Genomic DNA, 19,619 nt, shown 5'->3' with positions numbered 1-19,619 from the left:
GGCAGTTTCCTTCACTGTTGTTAATGAATGAAGCAAGAGGATGAAGAAATTTGAAAGGACGTAATTTCATTTCTTGATTTGTTGAGTTTGAGATATCTGTGGGTCTTCCAAATGAGATGTATCCAATCGCTCTTAAGCTTGGGACAGGCATTTTTGTGGGAGACATAGAATTGAGAACCATCAATATATGATGGTAATCAAAACTGTTAAGTGGGTGAGATCATAGAGGAAGGATGTATACACTAGGAAGAGAAGAAATAGCCACCAATATTTAAGAGGAAGATGTCTGCAAAGGAGACAGAAAGAGACTAACTAGAAGGAAAGGAAAAAAACAACAGAATAGCAAGAGGGTAATTGGTAATCAATAAGTGTTGTTTTCAGAAAGTGATGGAAATATAGGTTTGGAAATTACTTTTCACATGTATTGGTGTTAATATTCCCCACCTGTAGTCACCTAGTATGACACCTATCTCATCATTTACTGAAAGGCAGGATTTGCCACTTAGTCATATTAAATTTTGGTTATCATAGTTTCTACCAATCATTGAGCCCATCCAAACTAATACAATCAGAGTAAAAAGACAGTCTATTTACATGGTCACGTACCCTCCAAATATCTGCCGTCGATTAAGTATTTTTTAAAAAATCAAATGTGCTTTGTCTACCTATGCAAAAGTGAAAATGAAATTATGTATCTATGCATTGCTTTTGAATTTCATTGGTCAATAGAAAGATAACTAGATTTTTTAAGTAACAAACTAGTATCTAACTTAAGAGTCAGTTTTTCTTTTATAATTTTAACAAAAGAAGACCTATTGGTATTTCCTGTATCCTCCAAAACGTTGCTTTCCTGGAGTAAAACATATAAAAAACAGCAAGGAACTGTTTTGGTTCATACAGGAATAGCAAGGACTGGCATTGGTAGTTGAAGTGCGGGGGCAGGGTAGGCATATAGTCAAGAACATCCTAGGAATTGGTAAAAGTTGACAAGTGTAGGTTTTTTGGTCTGTTGGGTTGTTGCTGTTATGATTGTTGTATGTTTTTTTGATTAAAGAGTCATAGGGCAAGGAAGTAGGGTGAGAAATAGTTCTACCTCATTATAAAGGGTTATACTAATTACAATCTACTGTGTACTATAAATGGGAATATGAACAGCTCATCACCTCCAGGGATACTTCTGAGAAAAGGCTTCTACAAACCAACAAATAATATTGGATGAGCCAAAGGAAAGTCTCATACTCTATCTGTTGACAAAAACCAGCTTTGGGATGTTATCTAAATGGGAACTAGTGAAGCAACAACAAAAATTAGGAACATCAGGGGGATCTAATTCTTCTGAAATGTATTTATTACAATAACCCAGATAAATTAAATATATGTCATGCATATTAAACACATAAAAAGTTAAGGATTGTGTGAAATATGAATAGATGGCAATAAACTCAAAAAGAAGAAAAAAGATTAAGGTGAAATTGAATAAGACAAGGCAGAATTTTACGAAAAACAATTGGAATCCTATATGAAAAATGAGCAGGAATGACATTATGGAAGAATGAATTGTTGCCAAGGAGAACAAATTTGAAAATCTTTCTCAGGACAAAGAAGAAATGTTCAATGAGATGAAAAGACTGAGAAGAAGTAGTAGATATATTGGAAGATGAAAATTAATATTATGTATAATTAGTGATAGTGAATAAGACAATGGGACATATGTAATATAAGTAACAGTCAATACACATAAAATATGTCAATATATATAAAAATAATTTAATAAAATTAAAAGTATTTAAGTTACTTAAAACAGATAAAATTAAGATCTTAATCAGTAAATCGTAACATAAAAGGAATGTTGTTAGTGAACATTAAATAAGTGTAGGTATTTATGTAAATGGCTTAAAAACATGGACAAAGATTTATGATGCAATGAAAAAGTAGTCAATTCAACATTAATTTCTAAATCAAGATTATTGAGCATTAAAAGATGATATCGAGGGCTGGCTGGGTGGCGCAGCGGTTAAGTTTGCATGTTCTGCTTTGGTGGCCCAGGGTTCGCCAGTTTGGATCCCAGGTGCAGACCTAGGCACCACTTGGCAAGCCATGCTGTGGCAGGCATCCCACATATAACGTAGAGGAAGATGAGCATGGATGTTAGCTCAGGGCCAGTCTTCCTCAGCAAAAAGAGGAGGATTGGCAGCAGATGATAGCTCAGGGCTAATCTTCCTCAAAAATAAAAAAAGGTGACATCTAGAATAAAGATATAATTTTGAAGCTTTCTACCTCAAATAACATAACCAAATATAAACAAAACTGTTAGTGGTATAACAAGAAAAATTTGAAAATACGATTGCTAAATCATATTTCAAAATATCCCTATAAGTTTTTTTGATCAGATAAACAAAAATAAACTATAATTAACTTTAAAAGGCATGGAATATTTGAAAAATATGATAAATAGGGTTAAATTAATACCTATTTATAGAACTTTAAACTTAAAAAATTGAAATATTTCTTTTGATAATATTTAGTACATTTAAAATTTGTCACAATTTAGGAAACAATTAATTGAATATATTTCATACGGACGTTCTATAGGCCAGTAAAGCTAAACATTAATTTAAAAGTTTAAGCTAAAATGCCAAGGCAATCAGAAACATAATTTTATACTCTTTTTAAAAATACTATTTAAATAAATTAAATAAATCAATCAATAAAAATTTACCACAATAAAAAATATTTGAGACTATTAAAAAAATAAATATGAAAAGTTTAAATATCACAACATATGAGATGTATGCATACTTTTGCCCTGAGAGATATATATCTATATGTATCTCACAAATGCTTGTGTGTGTGTGTGTGTCTGTGTGTATTAGGAATGCTTAGTATTATTGAAACAGATTAATACTAAATGAATCAGGAAACATAAGATATTTGAACATAAAATAGTATTTGGAGGGGCTTATGCTTCCATCTATGACAGAAAAGCTGGTACTCCTCTTATCCTTTGTCAAAAACATCTATAGAATCGGACATAATGCATCTGGCAAATGTTTTCAGGCATTACACAACAGGCAGCATAGGACTGTGATCCTTGAGAAGCAGGAATACAAAAGGTGAACTCCATGATTGCCCCAGGATTGTCACAGATTTCTGTGTGCGGAAATTTTTCTACCACAGAGCAGAAGTAGAGCCCCAAAATAGTAGCAGTGTCACTTAGCTGAGAGAGGGATTAGAATTTCTGACTGCTCAAGTGGCTGAATATCTGACATAATGGAACTGAGCAAAGTGGCTGCCTGGAAGATATTGTGGGGATTGATCACAAGTCCTTGGCTAAGGGTTAGGCTGTATGTGTACTGAGTGAGACCCCCAAAGGAGAGATGATATGCTGCGGGGCTGAGGACTGAATAGTTATTCCAAAACCCTGCAATTTGGGGAACATTAAAGTTTCAGCACATCCAGAGTTGAAAGGTGATGCTAAACACTTCAAGCATTCAAATGAGAACACAATCAGACCCTAAATTATGAATAAGGAGCATAAAGTAGGATTAAGTTGAAAATTTTAACACATCTACCCTAACAAATAAAATAAGCTTGATTGGAACAAAAGGATCTGACAAGAACTTAACTGCTAGAAAAAAATATAACATACTTTTAAGGAATATGATATAGCCCAAATTTGCTATAATAGATCATCTACAATTCCAGCATACTAGTAAAATAAATTGCACATGTCAATACAATAAGGAAATTTGACATATATTTGAGAGAAAAAAAATGATCAATAGAAATTGAGCCCATGATAATGGAAAACTTAGATTTAATAAACAAGGAATTTAAAGCAGGTATTACAAATGTCTTTGAGGACTTAAGAATTATAGCTGTAATGAATAAACATATATAGAGGATCTCAGCAGAGAAGTAAAAATAAAGATGACATATAAATCTATGAGGCCATAATAATGTAAATAAATAAACAAGTACACAAATAGGGCAGAGGCAAAGCTCTTCTTTACAGTAGAAAACCAACTTGTGTGGAATGAAGATGTTAGAAAATCATCAGTGAACCATATGATCCAGCAATCCCTTTTCTGGGTGTATTTCCAAAACAATTGAGATCAGGATCTTGAAGAGATAGCTGCGTTCCCATGCACATTGTAGCATTATTCACAATAGCCAAAGTGTATAAACAACCTAAATGTACATTGATGAATGAATGGATAAAGAAGAGGTGGTATAGATATGCAATGGAATATTATTCAGCCACGAAAGGAAATCCTGCCATGTGCGACAACATGGATGAAGCTGGAATATGCTAAGTGAAATACGCCAGTCACGGAAGGACAAATACTGTATGATTCCACTTCTATGAGGTATCTAAAATAGTCAAACTCGTAGAAGCAAAGAGTAGAGTGGTGGAGGCCAGAAAGTAGGGAGAAGGAGAAATTGGGAGTTGCTGTTCAATGGCTATTAAGTTTCACTTATACATGATGAAAAAGTTCTAGAGATCTGCTTTACAACATAGTGCCTGTAGTTAATAATACTGCATTGCACTCTTAAAAATTTGCTAAGAGTTGATCTCGTGTTAAGGGATCTTACCATGAAGGAAGAAAGAAAGGAAGGAAAGAAAAAATCATCAGTGGGAGCTAAAACTAGTGGCTGAATGTTTGATGAGGGCAGCGTGTTTTCATAGTCACATATATTTGCATAGAAATGAACATTTAAGAAAAAATAATTACATTATAGTGGAGAGATGTGACTGACTCTACCTTAACCAGTTGTTCAAAGTAAACATCAATGATTTTAGGCCAAATTAGTATCATGCCTCCTGATATGATGTACTGAGAAGGATCCACAATTACTTTTGTGGTATTCCTGCTAAAATGCATGACCTGAATCTAATCATAAGCATTCCTCAGACAAACTCAAATTCTAGTACTTTCTAAAATAACTGGCTTGTCCTCTTGGAATATAGTGAAGCTAAGGAAGAAAAGAAAAGGATGAAGAACTCTTGAAGATTAGGAACTAAAGATTCATGACAATTAAATTCAATATGTGACAATAGATTGCATCCTGCACTGGGGAAATGTAGCTATAAAGCATGTAAGTAGCAGAACTGACAAATTTAAACATGGACTGTGGATTAGATATTGGTATTACATTATTGTCAAGTTTTCTGGTTTTGTGACTTTGCTTTGGTTAAGCATCCTTGTTTACAGGAAAGAAGCGTGAAAGTGGCAATAAAATGGTGCACTATCTCCAATATACTTTCAAAAGCTTCTGCAAATGCATATATGGATACGCATATGCATATATAGATAGAGCAAATGGGGAAAATACAAACATTTGTGAATTTGTTTAAACAGTAGATGGAGATATACTATTCTTGCAACTTTTCTATAGGTTTGAAATTATTTCAAAACATAAAGCAATATTAAGAAAATCAAGAGAAAGAAATACTAATTTGGAAAACAAAAATAAATCCAAATGATAAAAACAAGAGTGTGTCATTTTTAAAAGTAGACAAAGTAAGAAAAACTCTACTAGTTTTTAATTTTAAAAAAGAAGGAAAAACACAAGATACATAAATGTAAGCTTGCTAAAGGGGAAATAATAAGCATATGGAGACTCTGTGATAATTTGAAAATGTCAATGAAATAGTTAATTTTCTAGGAGAAAAATGACCAAAAATTAACTAATGAAGCAGAAAACCCCGAATGGACCATTAACTATCAAATAAAGTTATCAACAAATGTCCTCCAATTTTGTCTCTTGGGATAGATACGGCTGAGTTCTATCAAATTTTAATGAACTGATAATGCCCAAAGAAACTATTCCAACTATAGGAAATGATAGAATTTATTTTATGAAGCTAATATATCACTGATAATGAAACCTCCAAAAATTAAAAAAGTAAGAAAACTATAGTTTAAACTCCCTGTGAATATAAATGTACAAAAATGTCAAATGCTACCAAACTAAATTCAGTACTATAATAATTATATTATACGCTTTGAGATGAGGATCTTACAACATTTTAATAATGTTTTAAAGTAAACTATTAATGTAATCAAATATATCACTGAAAAAATCATAGCAAACTGCAGGGTACTGAAGATATTTGGTTAAATTTAACAATATTTCTTTTAATATAGATAGAATGGTATTACTTTAACATGTTAAAGATGATCGATCAAATTAAAGAAGGAAACAATGGAAGTATTTCCATTAAAATTGAGATCATGTCAAGAATATCTACTACTAATATTATTATTTAATACTCTTTTTATGGTTCTGGTCAATATGTAAGGCATAAAATGAAATAGAATAACATCAATTTATAAATATTTTCTAATGATATGATTTTATACCTCAAAGCCCAAGAAATTTACCTTAGAAAACAGTAAACATTCCAGTACTGGGTTGGTCCAGAACCCCGCAAAACTCGTGTCCACCTAGAACCTGTGAATGTGACCTTACTTGGAAGCAGGGTCATTGCAGATGTAATGAGTTAAAATGACATCACATTGGATTAAGGTCGGCCCTAACCCAATGACTGGCATCCTTTTAAGAAGAGGGAAATATGGACACAGACAACCGGAGGGAAGATGATTTGAGGACACACAGGCAGAATGCTCTATGATTGGAGGGCTGTGTCTACAAGCCAAGGAATGCTCAGATTCCAGTAAACACCAGAAGTTACAAAGACGGAAGGAAGGATTCTCCCCTGGAGACATCAGGGAGAACAGGAGGCTGCCAACACCTTGATTTCAGACTTCTGGCCTTAGCAACTGTGAGAAAATAAGTTTCTATTGTTCAGAGCTACCCAGTTTGTCATGCTTTGTCATGGCAACCCTAAGAGATGAACAAAATCTCTAAAGTCACACAGCTAAGAAAGTACCCCACTCAGAACTGGAAACTGACCTCTAATTATGGTTTTTGCTTGTTTGTTTTAATTTCGGGGTTTGTAAAACTTCTCCTGTGCATCCCTAGTGTAGTAATCTACAAAATATTCATTGTTCTACTAGATGAGTAAGTAAATAAATAAGTTCCTTAGTCAAATAAGTTGGGAATATACTTTATAGTATAAAGAAGTAGTTCCTATATTGTGGAAATTGTGAGCCCTTAATATGTTAGTGTGTTTTTTAAAATCTCCCAAAGAGGGGTATAATTTATAAGGTTCAGAATATTCGTTTGACTGCAGAACCTTCCTCCTTTGGATGACAAGTTGACATCCATAGGATATTTGTATTCAGATGAACAGGTAAACAAGTGATGAACTACACCAAGCTATCTCAAGAAGAATCAAGCCAAACTGGATGGCTGCCATCCTCATGCAGCTGCCTGTCCACAGAGGAAGAGCTCTCAGAGCATTTCCTTATTGACACATACGTTTTCTCATCCTCTAGTAGTTGTAGATTTGCTTTATTGCAGCCCCCACCCCTGACCACCATGTACCACATTATCAAGGGGAGTAGTGGTACAGAGGCCATGTGACATCATTCTGCAACTCATAGCTCTGCTATTTAAAATGTGACAGTAAGCCAAGTGCTTTAACTCCAAACATCAGCTTTCTCATCAACAAAAATAAGAATAATAACTATTATATAGAGAAGCTTTGGGAATTAAATGAAATAACATATATAAAGAGAATGCTCAGGCTCTGACGCATATTATCCTCAGTGCACAGTAGCCCCCTTTCTGGTCAGTTTCCTCTTTTCCTAAATGTGCTTTATTTTTAGAATACGCTCAAGAAATTTACACTGAATGAATAAATGAGTAGAACAGTGAGATCTTAATTTTAAGAATTTGATGGTAAGATCTTAAAAGGAATTAGGATAGGTTCTTTCAAAATTAAATCCTTTTAGAATGAAACATTTTGTGCTTATAAAGATATATATTGATGGAAAAATTATAGCATTTAGAAAGGTGGCAAATGGCTTGAGTGATGATACAGCTGTAGACAAAGCTGATCCTTTTTTTCCTGATGGCACACCTGTCTGGCACTGGCATTAATTGCTCCCTGAAATGCCAGGAAGTGGCATCTGCCAGAAGACTGCTGCTTTTCTCATTTGGCACCTATGGGAAATAGTGGAATATGAAATTATAAGTCGTTCCCCTCTCACTAGAGCAATGTGAAATTCAAACAACTTATGCCTGTTTGGTGTATTTTCCCCGCTGATATTTTAGAATTCAACTTTCCAAGACAACATGTCTTCAAAACTCTAGTAAATATCAAGAACAAACTATGACTTACATTATGGAGATTCATGTAGCAGTATTTATGTGATATTTTTCCCCTGCTTTTTTCTCCCCAAATCCCCACAGTACATAGTTGTATATTTTAGTTGGGGGTCCTTTTTGTTGTGGCATGTGGGACACCACCTCAACATGGCCTAATGATTGGTGCCATGTCCACGGCCAGGATCTGAACCCTGGGCCGCCAAAGTGGAGTGCACGAACTTAACCACTCAGCCACGGGGCTGGCCCTATATAATATTTTTAAACAAGTCAAATCTGTTTTTCAGTAGCACACATCATTTCATTATATGAAAGGCCTTTATACATGCTGGTCTATATGGTAATCTAGGCCTCTTGGGCTGATAAATTTTCCAACACAAGGGCAACTGAATTAGTTACCTCATTTTTATAATTCTTAACTAAAACAACAGTTTAGATTCTAAACAAGATGCTGGTTTGGGCTCATTTTTATTTTAGTGAGATTTACCTGCCAGTCCTCTGAAAGGGTACATAGGTGAGCTATAGTACTCTGAACTCAAAGACGTTATAAGTATTACAGTCTATTCTAAGAAAAAGTAAATTACTAAAATAAGTTCCAAATGTAATTTCAAAACTGAAGTAGCAAGTGGGTGGAAAATGTCATCCTGTTTATTTGGTGACAGTAATTATGACAGAAAAATTTTCTCTATCATTGAAAATATTAGAAGTCAGTGTTAGCCTGACTCTTAAATAATTTTAAAGAGCATATTAGTTCTGATGCTTTCTTAAACTTACCATTTTTTAGTTATTTCAAAAACTGGAAATGATTATTTTAAGCCATTGTTCATCATTGGGCAAGTTCCTCACTGGAAGTTATGATAAAGTTAACTTTCATCTTAGTAGGCTTATACACTGCAAAAATGGTATAGAAACAGTGGTGAAATCCATATGTTTTCATATTCTCCAGCTTGACTACAAATAGCATAGAGTTTATTTTGTGATTTAGACAATTTTGTCTGACCTGTGCTAACTGTAAGAATATGTCCTTAAAGAAAAAACACAGTTTTGATGCCTAGCACAATTTGGCAATTCTTAAAGAGTCCTACATAATAGAACAGAATAGCTTCTTCATCCAGGAATCGCTGTGGTTCTGTTAGGACATTTACCTGCCTTCCTTCAGCCTGTGCACTGAGGAGTGGGTACCTGAGAGTTTTGGTGGCAGAATCGTTCCGACTCTCATTTGGATATAATTGCCTAAAGATATTTGAGCCATTATTCATATGAGCTTTCTTTAAGAGAGAAATCTGTAAGTACATATTGACATGTTGCAACTTAGATTCTTCTCAAGTATTTTTAGTTTTTGGACACATCTCGCGTATAATTTTGATTTTTAGATTTTCATTTTCAGTTGTAATAGTCAAAGGGGACTTAATAAGGAATTATTGTTGTCAGAGCATTCTAACAGGACATTTTATTACTTGTCAAATTAATCACTCATTGGTTTTATGCTACATTATACATATTTACTTAAAGAATATGAAAGTATCCTACACATGTAATTTTATAAGATATGAGCACCTAATAACACATGCTCAGTTTTATAACCTCTTCACTAACATTGTTAGCTGTATAATTTGCCAGCAGAATTATAAAAAGATGTTTAATTCCTACTATCCGATTCTGGATGTGAGGAGCTTGGGAGTCACCAACAACTTGTCCTAACAAGTGAAAAGCTGAACAGACTGAAAAATCAACTCTTTTTGGATCCATGAAAGACAGGACACAGAGCAAACTGCTGCCTTTGAGACTGAGAGACAGACAGGTGAACACACGTTGCCACAGCTCACCAGAGCAGAGACACACAAGCAGAAACCACTACAGGAACCAGTGCTGGATTAGGAAAACCAGAACTGTAGTTGATGAATTGCTGGAGGCTCAGTGTGGACATGTCTGAGAGTTAAAGACTCCAGGGGTCTCCAGTCATAGAAAGACTCCCACAGTATCATGAGATTTACCTCCAGGAGTTCAACCAGGTTCCCACAGTAAATATTGGAGAAAAATCTCTTCTGCTTCCAGCAGGAGGAGGGGGAAAGGAACCATTTTGAAATATACCAGAGCACTCTGTTCTTCTTAACAAGGCCTGACCTCAGGAGAAGCTAGTTAACCAAAGCCCAAACTGGGAGGGTGTCATCAGAGCCTAACTGACCTGGTGGAAGGGAAATGATGAATGCTAGCTCCCTCTAGCCGTCCTGTCCCACCTATGAGGGGAGAAGAAAAACTGAGAAACACGTGTGAAATTCATAGTCCAGAGGCATAGGCTCATGAAAAGACTGAGAACCATAGAACTGTAGAATACTTCCCTTCTCCCTACATTGTTAACGGCCTATTTACAGCAGTTCCTTTTACCCGGTATATCATGTCCAGCTATCAAGAAAAAATTACAAGGCATCCTGAAAGGCAAAAAACACAATTTGAAGAGATAGAGCAAGCGTCAGAACCAGACATGGCAGGGTTGTTGGCATTATCAGATGAGGAATTTAGAACAACAGTGATTAATATTCTAAGCTCTCTAATGGATAAAGTAGCTTGCAAAAACTGATGGGCAATGTAAGTAGAGAAATGGAAAACCTAAACCAAAAAGAAATGCTAGAGATCAAAAACACTGCAACAGAAATGAAGAATGCCTTTGATGGGATTGTTAGTAGCCTAGACAGAGCTGAGGAAAGACATGTGCACTAGAGGAGGTATCAATAGAAATCTCAAAAACTGGAAAGCAAAGAGAACAATGACTGAGAAAAACAGAACAGAATATCCCAGGTCTTTAGGACAACTACTAAAGGTATAACATTTGGGTAATGGGAATACCAAAAGTAAAGAAAAATTCTGAAAGAAGTCAAAGGAAAAAATACCTTACTTACAGAGAAACAAAGGTAAGAATTACATCTGACTTCTCCTCAGAAACCATGCAAGCAAGAAGAGAATGGAATGGAATATTTAAAGTGTTGGGGAAAACCCCCGCCAAACTGGAATTCTGTACGCTGCAAAATTATCCTTCAAAAGTGAAGGAAGTGGGGGCCAGCCACATGGCCAAGTGGTTAAATTCGCATGCTCCACTTTGGAGGCCCAGGGTTCACCAGTTTGGATCCTGGGCATGGACCTACACACTGCTCATCAAGCCATGCTGTGGCAGCGTCCCACACGGAAGAACTAGAGTGACCTACAACTGGGATATGCAACTATGTACTGGGGTTTTGGGGAGGCAGAAACACAAAAGAGGAAGATTGGCAATGGATATTATCTCAGGGTCAATCTTCCTCACAAAAATAAAAGGCAAAAAAAAAAAGTGAAAGAGAAATAAAGACTTTCTCAGACAAACAAAAATTGAGGGAAATTTTGCCAGTAGTCCTATCTTGCAAGAAATGTTAAAAGAAGTTTTTTAGAGAGAAGGAAAATAATATAGGTCAGAAACTCAGATCTACACGGAAGGAGAACTTCAAGAAAGAAGAAGTGAAGGTAAAATGAAGACTTTTATTGTTCTTATTCTTAATTATTTAATTGACAGCATTTCATTCAAAATAAAAACAACAATATATTCAGTCGTGTATGTTCATATATAAGTGGCATGAATGACAGCAATGATGCAAGGGGTGGGAGGGAGGCATTAGTATTATTTTGTTGCTATAAGGTACTCACAACACCCGTGAAGGGGTATAGTCTTGCTTGAAAGTGAGCTTGGATTATTTGTAAATGTATAATGTAAACTCTAGGACAACCACTAAAAAAAGAAGAGAAAAGAAGTATAAATGATGCTAAGAAAGGAGAGAAAATGGAATCATATAAAATGCTCAATGAAAACCACAAAAGGCAGAAAAAACAAGACAAAAATAGCAACAAAGAACAAGGGCAATAAATAGGAAACAGTAACAAACATGGTTGATACTAATCCAGCTATCTCCATAATCAATTTAAACATCAGTGGTCTAAATGCACCAATTGAAAGACAGAGCTTGTCACAGTGAATCCAAACACAAGACCCACTTGTATGTTGTCTACAAGAAACCTATTTTAAATATAAAGGCATTTACATTTAAAAGTAAATACATGGAGAGGGGCCGGCCCCATGACCAAGTGGTTAAATTCTCGCACTCTGCTTCAACGGCCCAGGGTTTCACCGGTTCAAATCCTGGGTGTGGGCATGGCACCTCTCATCAGGCCATGCTGAGACGGCATCCCACATGCCACAACTGGAAGGACCCACAACTAAAAATGCACAACTATGTACCAGGGGGCTTTGGGAAGAAAAAGGAAAACTAAAATCATTAAATAAATAAATAAATATAAAAAAATAAAAGTAAATACATGGAGAAATATATACTATGCTTAAGCTAAACAAAAGAAAGCAAGAGTAGCCATATTAATTCAGACAGAGCAGACTTCAAAGGAAGGAAAGTTGTCAGGGATAAATAAGGGCATTGCATAATAATAAAGGGGTCCATTCTTTAAGAAGGCATGACAAGCCCTAATGTGTTATTGCCTAAACAGAGTGTCAAACTGCATGAAACAAAAACTAATAGAATTGGAAGGAGAAAGATGAATCCACTCTTGCAGTTGGAGTTTTCCACACCCCTCTATCAGAAATGGATAGATCCAGTGGGCAGAAAATCAATAAGGATGTAATTGAACTCAATAATTCTTACTCTCCTGGAAATGGAAAAAAGAAACTTAAGCAATGTTAGTAATAAAATATTTTTAAAATACCTGGGAGATGATTGGTATTTAATCCAACTTAACATATTTAATTTCTACAACTTACTATAATAAATTAATTCAAATTATTATTCTTTTTACCTTACTTTTGTTCTACAATTTTCTTATCTCTAAAGTGAGGGTGTGTTTCAAAAATAATTACACTGATTAATAATTTTTGCTTTCGGCAGCATTTCCCAAGAATAATAAACTTTCTAAATTCCCTACAAGACCTGGGAAGGAAAGATGAAAAGAGATAAGAAATAGATTACATTCATCGAATATGCGTTTGGAGGAGGAAATGTGTGTGATGCTAAAATATTTTCTCATTGATTTTGAGACAGGAACAGATTTGTGGAGAAGTAAACTTACATAAGCCATGGAAATAGCTGTGTATAACAAAGTAAAATATCCTATTTTAATGTTGCTGTCAGGATAATATTGTAAAGTTTTGAATACTACGTGATGTGGCAAGATTACTGTAATTTTGGATTACATGCCTTAAAGTCAGCTAATTTCCTCTTTTACTCTACCATAAATTGGGAAATGTTTTCCAGGTACCTCCAGTGGGCGCTGTGATTTTGAATTTGATCTTTGCTCCTGGGAGCAGGAGCAGGATGATGACTTTGACTGGAATCTGAAAGCCAGCAGCATCCCTGCTGTAGGCACGGAGCCAGCTGCTGATCACACCTTGCGAAATTCGTCTGGTCATTACATCTTTATAAAGAGCTTGTTCCCTCAGCAGCCCATGAGAACAGCCAGAATTTCAAGCCCAGTTATAAGTAGAAGAAGCAAAAACTGCAAGGTATGGAAAAAACAGATATATTATGAGCAACTTCTGATGGATAGAGCCAAATGCAGAAAATGGAATGGCCAGGACCAGACCATTCATAAAGCTGAATTAATTCAACTTGGGATATGTGGGGGAGGGAGAAAGTAAGTAAGGATGAAAGAGAAGGATTGTTAGAACTGTTGGAAGAATTTATCCTATGGGTAGATTCTACAGATCTTGGAATTTTGGAAACCATTAGAAAATTTCATGGTTATTATCCATACCACTGGATAATATGAAAGAAATAAAATGCCCTACCATTTGCTTCTGCTCAAGAAGTTTAGTACATATTGGAATTATGAAAATTCCACCATCAGAAAAAATATTAAACAACAAGTAGTATACAGTTAAATATTTCCAAGAATTAATGGTAGAGATAGTGGGAACCACAATAAAATGTTGAAGAAGTTTTCATGGGAAAGGAAAGACTGAACTTGGCCCTAAAAAAGTAGAAGAATTTCTGTAGGCAGGAGGAAGTGATGGTTTGGTCATTATTCTGCGGAAAATTGAAGAAAGCCTTTGTAGAGTGTTAAAAGTCTAAATAAGGCTGTAAGGATCTTTGGGACAAACAGCTTCATATGATAACTATGTATTTGCAGGGTCCTCCACTTTCCTTTATTTAACATTTCCTTATTTATTTTATTCCACAAAGGATTTGAGTCAGCTAGGCTAGGAACTAAATTCAGGTTTACGTATAATATAAATTCAGCACTCAGAGATGACTTCCCAAAAGAATCTTGCTTAAGAGAGATTGATATGCAAATAAATGTGCCATTTATTTATATTTACAGTGAGAAATGCAATCTCCATAAGATCTGAACACATGAATTCTGAGTCGTGTGTCCCCCAAAGTTTGAGAACTGAACGGAAAGTGACTTACATCCAGAAAGTTACTAGCTGATCAAAGAATCAGGCTGGGAGATGATAATATGATTTAAATCTTTATTATCTTCAAATTGTAATAGTCTTGTGTACCTGTATCCACAATAGAAAGAGCCTTAACCCTGGGAAGGAGACATCTTAAACTTTTGCTGAAAGGCTCCCCACTTGTACCTGCATCTCTTACTGATGCCTGTTCCTCTGTTTCATACAGACCAGCCTTCACAGCCTACCACTCTCACAGCCTTAATATGTGTTCAACCTCTAGTTTCTCTGAGGAGTTCTTCTGTCTCACCTTAAGTAGATGTCGTAGTTGAATTCTCAGGAATTAATCTCATCTCTCTTATCTCTTCAGGCACATTTGATAGACAGGATTTTCTGCAAGAAAGTGACACAGTCAGATCAGTTTTAGAGAGAGAACTCAGTCAGCAATCTAGAATGGATGTAAAAATCATAAAGAGCTATGTTAAACTTTATTTAATTAGTTTGGGGAAAAAATGAGCTTCAATCACATTTATTTTTGTCTGTTTTTACTGTCTTCCAAATTGCTTGATAGTTTCTCAAAAATAAAGCCCAAACACACAAGACTTTGGATATGTTGAATCTATATAAAATCTATCTCTGTACATCCATAGATATTCTGAAAATTGTGAATTAGTTCTAGTCTTAGAAAGCTAATTAAAAATTAAACATGAAATGTATAAAATTCCAGTTTGACTTCTAAGCTTTTCTATTTAGACCTTTCCTCTGAAAATGTTCAAAAGATTTTTTTTTCATCCTGCAGTAACTAAGGATTTCATCCATCTCTATTTTTCCCTGGTCCCAAAACTGTAGCCCCCACTGTTTTAAACATGTGTGTGAGAATAATGAAGTATGCCTAGAGGAAATGTCAAAAAATTAATGATGAATGGTTCATTTTATGAATATTTATGATATAGATTTAATACGGAGAACTAAGTAAAGGTCATGCTGGGAATGATTGGGTCTCTCTTCTAGAAAATATGTTTATCAGGTAAGCAGAGTGACCTCCCAAATTTTCACGAAAATCCTCTCTGTCACTTGACCTTGTGGAATACCTTCAAGCAGAAAAAATCAAATTGGAGATTTTTCTTCCTTTTGAGGGGTAGAGTAGTGGGAGGGATGCAGACAGAGACTGATGAGGGAAAACCTTGAACCTCTGAGTAACTCTGAAGTTTCCAGTGAAAATGCCTCCTTAGAAGAATTCAGTACTTTGTAGATTTTTATTTGCTCAGGTTGCCCTGTGATAAGGTTATGTTGTCATCAAGTGTTCTTGTATAAGTGGGGGTTTTTATATGTTTGTTTGCATGTGAACCTGCTGGTGTCATTCAGAAAATGGCCTCAAGAAGATAAGGAAGTATTTGCGGCGACGTAAAACATATGCCTCATGTTTCTTGCACAAATAGGAAGACAAAACAAGGCAGAACACTGAGCAGGCCATGTCTGTGACTGCAAGGGAGCCAAACAGACTTGTGCTCTGCCCCTTGCATCATTTCCTCTTGTGTCTGTCAATGCTGCGCAAGAGGCTGCCCTAGACCCTTTTTTTTTTCTCACTCCACTCAGTTACTCAGGTTTCACCAGTCCCCAGACAAGTCACAGTGGTCACGGAGCTCATGTTTTCCAACATTAATTGGTTAATCAATAGAAGAAACATTTTGGATTGTAGGATAATACCTGAAAGTTTCATCAGCTAGGAAATTTCAGTAGTGTCGCTTCACATGGCTTACCTATTCTTGATACTCTCTGAAGTGTGCGTTGCACATATTGGGTAATCACATTCTTTACCCTTTAAACACATTCATTTTTCCTTCTCTAGAGTATAATATCTATGACTGGTAGCTTTCCAAGCTGTCTTTTCTGTGTGAAGATCCACCATTACTATTTTCCTTCATTCATACAAATGACAAGACAAAAGCTTAAAAACGCTCTGAATTCCTGTTGCTCCTAACCTGTGCTGTTCTTTCTCCTAGAATGTTCCTGACTTTCCCCTTCTGCATAACAATCACTAAAAATCTGGCAAACTCCGTCCTTGAAACATTGACATCTTATCCCTGAAATTGCTTTTATTAATTTTTATTCAAGGAAAAACTCTCAAAGCTGCTCTTCTAAAGCATGTTTCTAGCATTTCAAGTAAAATTTGGGTAATTGCTGTTCTGGTGGTTTCGCTATATAGAGAGGAGCCCTGAGGAGCTTGTAGAACTGAAATGTGTTTCAAGTGCAAGAATGTGACGGAATAAGCAATAGAGTACTCTGCTATTTTGAAGAAAATGATTTAAGTTTCATGAGATTGAAAATGATCATCTTTAGTCCCTGCTATTTCTTAATCATGAAAAGTCTTTTTATGTAACGAATAGCTTATTAATGCTATTTTATTCCTTTGCCAGTAGACTTTAAGAGTTTTTCAAGGAATCCTGCCTTTAAAAGTCACAGAAAGAAAGTAAAGAAAGAAAGTAAACTCTGCTCATTTTTTAAAATAAATTTCTGTTTGATCCTTGTTTTATGATCTTCCATATGTTTCAACATTTGATTTAAGGCTGGCTTAACTTTACTCAGTGTTGGAGTACTCACAGAGCAAGAGAGCATCCAGATCTAGTTTTGCTTCTGGAATCTGTACATAAAGGTGACGACAAGATGATGTAATTGAAAACAAGATGGAATTCATTGTGCTAATTATATATAATATTCCTCTTCTTGGTTACAGATAATTTTTCATTATCACATGTACGGAAATAGCACTAGGGCACTCGCCTTGGTCCAGGTATCAGTCTCAAACCAAACGAAGGTCCTACTGAACCTCACTGTAGAACAAGGCAATTTCTGGCATCGGAAAGAAGTATCACTGTCTAGTGATGAGGACTTCCAACTCAAATTGGAAGGGAGAGTCGGGAAAGGCCACGATGGGGATATCGCGCTTGATGACATTGTGCTTACCAAGAGTTGTCTACCATCCCATCACTCCTCGAAAGAAGAACTGGCAGTGCCTCTTCCAACAGGTACCTTTTAATTTGCGTTTGTTTGGTGTTTTTACAGAGCAGAAGGTGGGAAGGAAGGAAGGAAATGGAAAAGAAATGACATAAACCCCTAGTAACTAAGTGTTTTCATAAAGAAAAATCTTTTTGAATCTACAAATTTATCTTTTAAGCCTTTACTCCTAAAACTGTCTTTCAAATTTTCTCCAAGCTTCAGTATATTTACCAGTTCCTTAGTTCTCTGTTTAGTCAGCTTCTTTCTAGATCAATAAAATAAGAGAATATGGGTTGTTCGTAGTCTGGATTCAGAAGTCAATCCTCAACAAATGTCAATTCATTCTTAATAAAATATAAGAACGTCAAGAACAAACTTATTCAATTTTAATTAAACGTTACTGTGATTATGCTATTTATTTTTTTAGACCAATGGGAATTCCAATTTTTTTTTTTTTAATGAATAGTACTTTTTTTTTATAAAGATTTTATTTTTTCCTTTTTCTCCCCAAAGCCCCCCGGTACATAGTTGTGTATTCTTCGTTGTGGGTTCTTCTAGTTGTGGCATGTGGGACGCTGCCTCAGCGTGGTCTGATGAGCAGTGCCATGTCCGCGCCCAGGATTCGAACTAACGAAACGCTGGGCCGCCTGCAGCGGAGCGCACGAACTTAACCACTTGGCCACGGGGCCAGCCCCTGGGAATTCCAATTTTAATGGTTGAGTTTAAAAATTTAAATAGTGTAGCTGATTGAATATGTCCATATATTCTTTTCACCTAAAAGTTTTTATAATTTGTCTGAAGAATTATATTAAAATGTTGAGTTGCTAAATGTTCAATATAATACACACAGTGATAATGTTGTAAAAAGTTCAAATAGCAAGATAATTAATCCATATATTAAAGATATGAGATGAAAATAAATGCAACATATATTATTAAAATGACAAAAGAGAAAATTTTGTCAATTGAGAATATGGCATATATTAATCTTTAAATGATGAGTTTAGTGTAGAAAACAAAAGTGCCATTCCTTTGGAATCTAAATTATATCTCACAATTAATGAAAAAAAAGTACTTTAAAAAGGATGAACTAATTTGTTTGTTCTGGCTTTTAACATGGTTGGTAGAATGGGGAACACTGCCATTTCTGCCTTTATTTCCCCATTCATTTCAAAGGGAGTATTTTAATTTGGCTAAGAGGAAGTTTCTAGATAAATGTTTCCCAGTTGACAACTAAACGGGCTCTTTGCCTGACATGTTTCTAGCACTATGTGAAATAATAGAGAGGAAAACAAAGCTTCAAGACTGTGAAGAGGGATAAGTATACTTATTTGCATTTAATGCAAAAGTGTTTCAGATACTTCAGACTAATCTACTGCCTTGAGAAAGGTTTGCCTTCTATTCTGTGTAGAATATTTGGATGGCAGCTATATTAGCTCTTGTATAGGTCTGGTCTTTTGAATAGTAACTTTTTTATCGTAATAAAAAATGACTCCATAGCATCCAAATAGTGAGGGAGCGCTATGTTGAACCAGTTCAAACTTCATTGAACTAAGTGGGATGCAAGAGGAACAAACCAATCTTGTTGGAGATATTAAGTTCCTAAATCTGTGAAATCTTGAACAAAGTTATTTTTTAAAACTTCCCAAGGGAAAATTAAAAAGTATCTACAAAGTGGTACAAATAATATATTAATTATCAAATTAAAGGCTACATATGAATAATGCTAGAGTTCTGTCCTTATGATATTTAATGTATTGTATTTAAATTTTGGATTACTAGAGAATAAGAGAATCCCTGTTGTTGAGAATATCTCAATATGGTGAGGAGGAATAGAAAAAATATCTCAAATAACTCTAATATCAGGTAGGATATAATTAAGTATCTGGAGAAATATGCAAAGCTTTATGGGAATGCAGAGGAGATAAAGAGAGCATCCAGTTGAGAGTATCTAATTTGAGAC

General features: G+C 35.2%; 1 protein-coding gene across 1 annotated transcript in view; it reads left to right on the top strand.

Moving 5' to 3' along the window:
- The window catches only part of MALRD1 (MAM and LDL receptor class A domain containing 1), a 650,667-nt gene that overhangs the window by 272,569 nt on the left and 358,479 nt on the right, over positions 1–19,619 (top strand). Inside the window, exons 26-27 of the mRNA XM_070500958.1 lie at positions 13,521–13,768; positions 17,394–17,685. Of these exons, the coding sequence (XP_070357059.1) occupies positions 13,521–13,768; positions 17,394–17,685 (540 nt within the window). The remainder of the gene's footprint in view (positions 1–13,520; positions 13,769–17,393; positions 17,686–19,619) is intronic.

The sequence above is a fragment of the Equus asinus genome, chromosome 29 (genome assembly GCF_041296235.1).
Source record: "Equus asinus isolate D_3611 breed Donkey chromosome 29, EquAss-T2T_v2, whole genome shotgun sequence".
NCBI classification, from domain to species: domain Eukaryota; kingdom Metazoa; phylum Chordata; class Mammalia; order Perissodactyla; family Equidae; genus Equus; species Equus asinus.
This window is presented reverse-complemented; position numbering and strand designations above follow the sequence as displayed.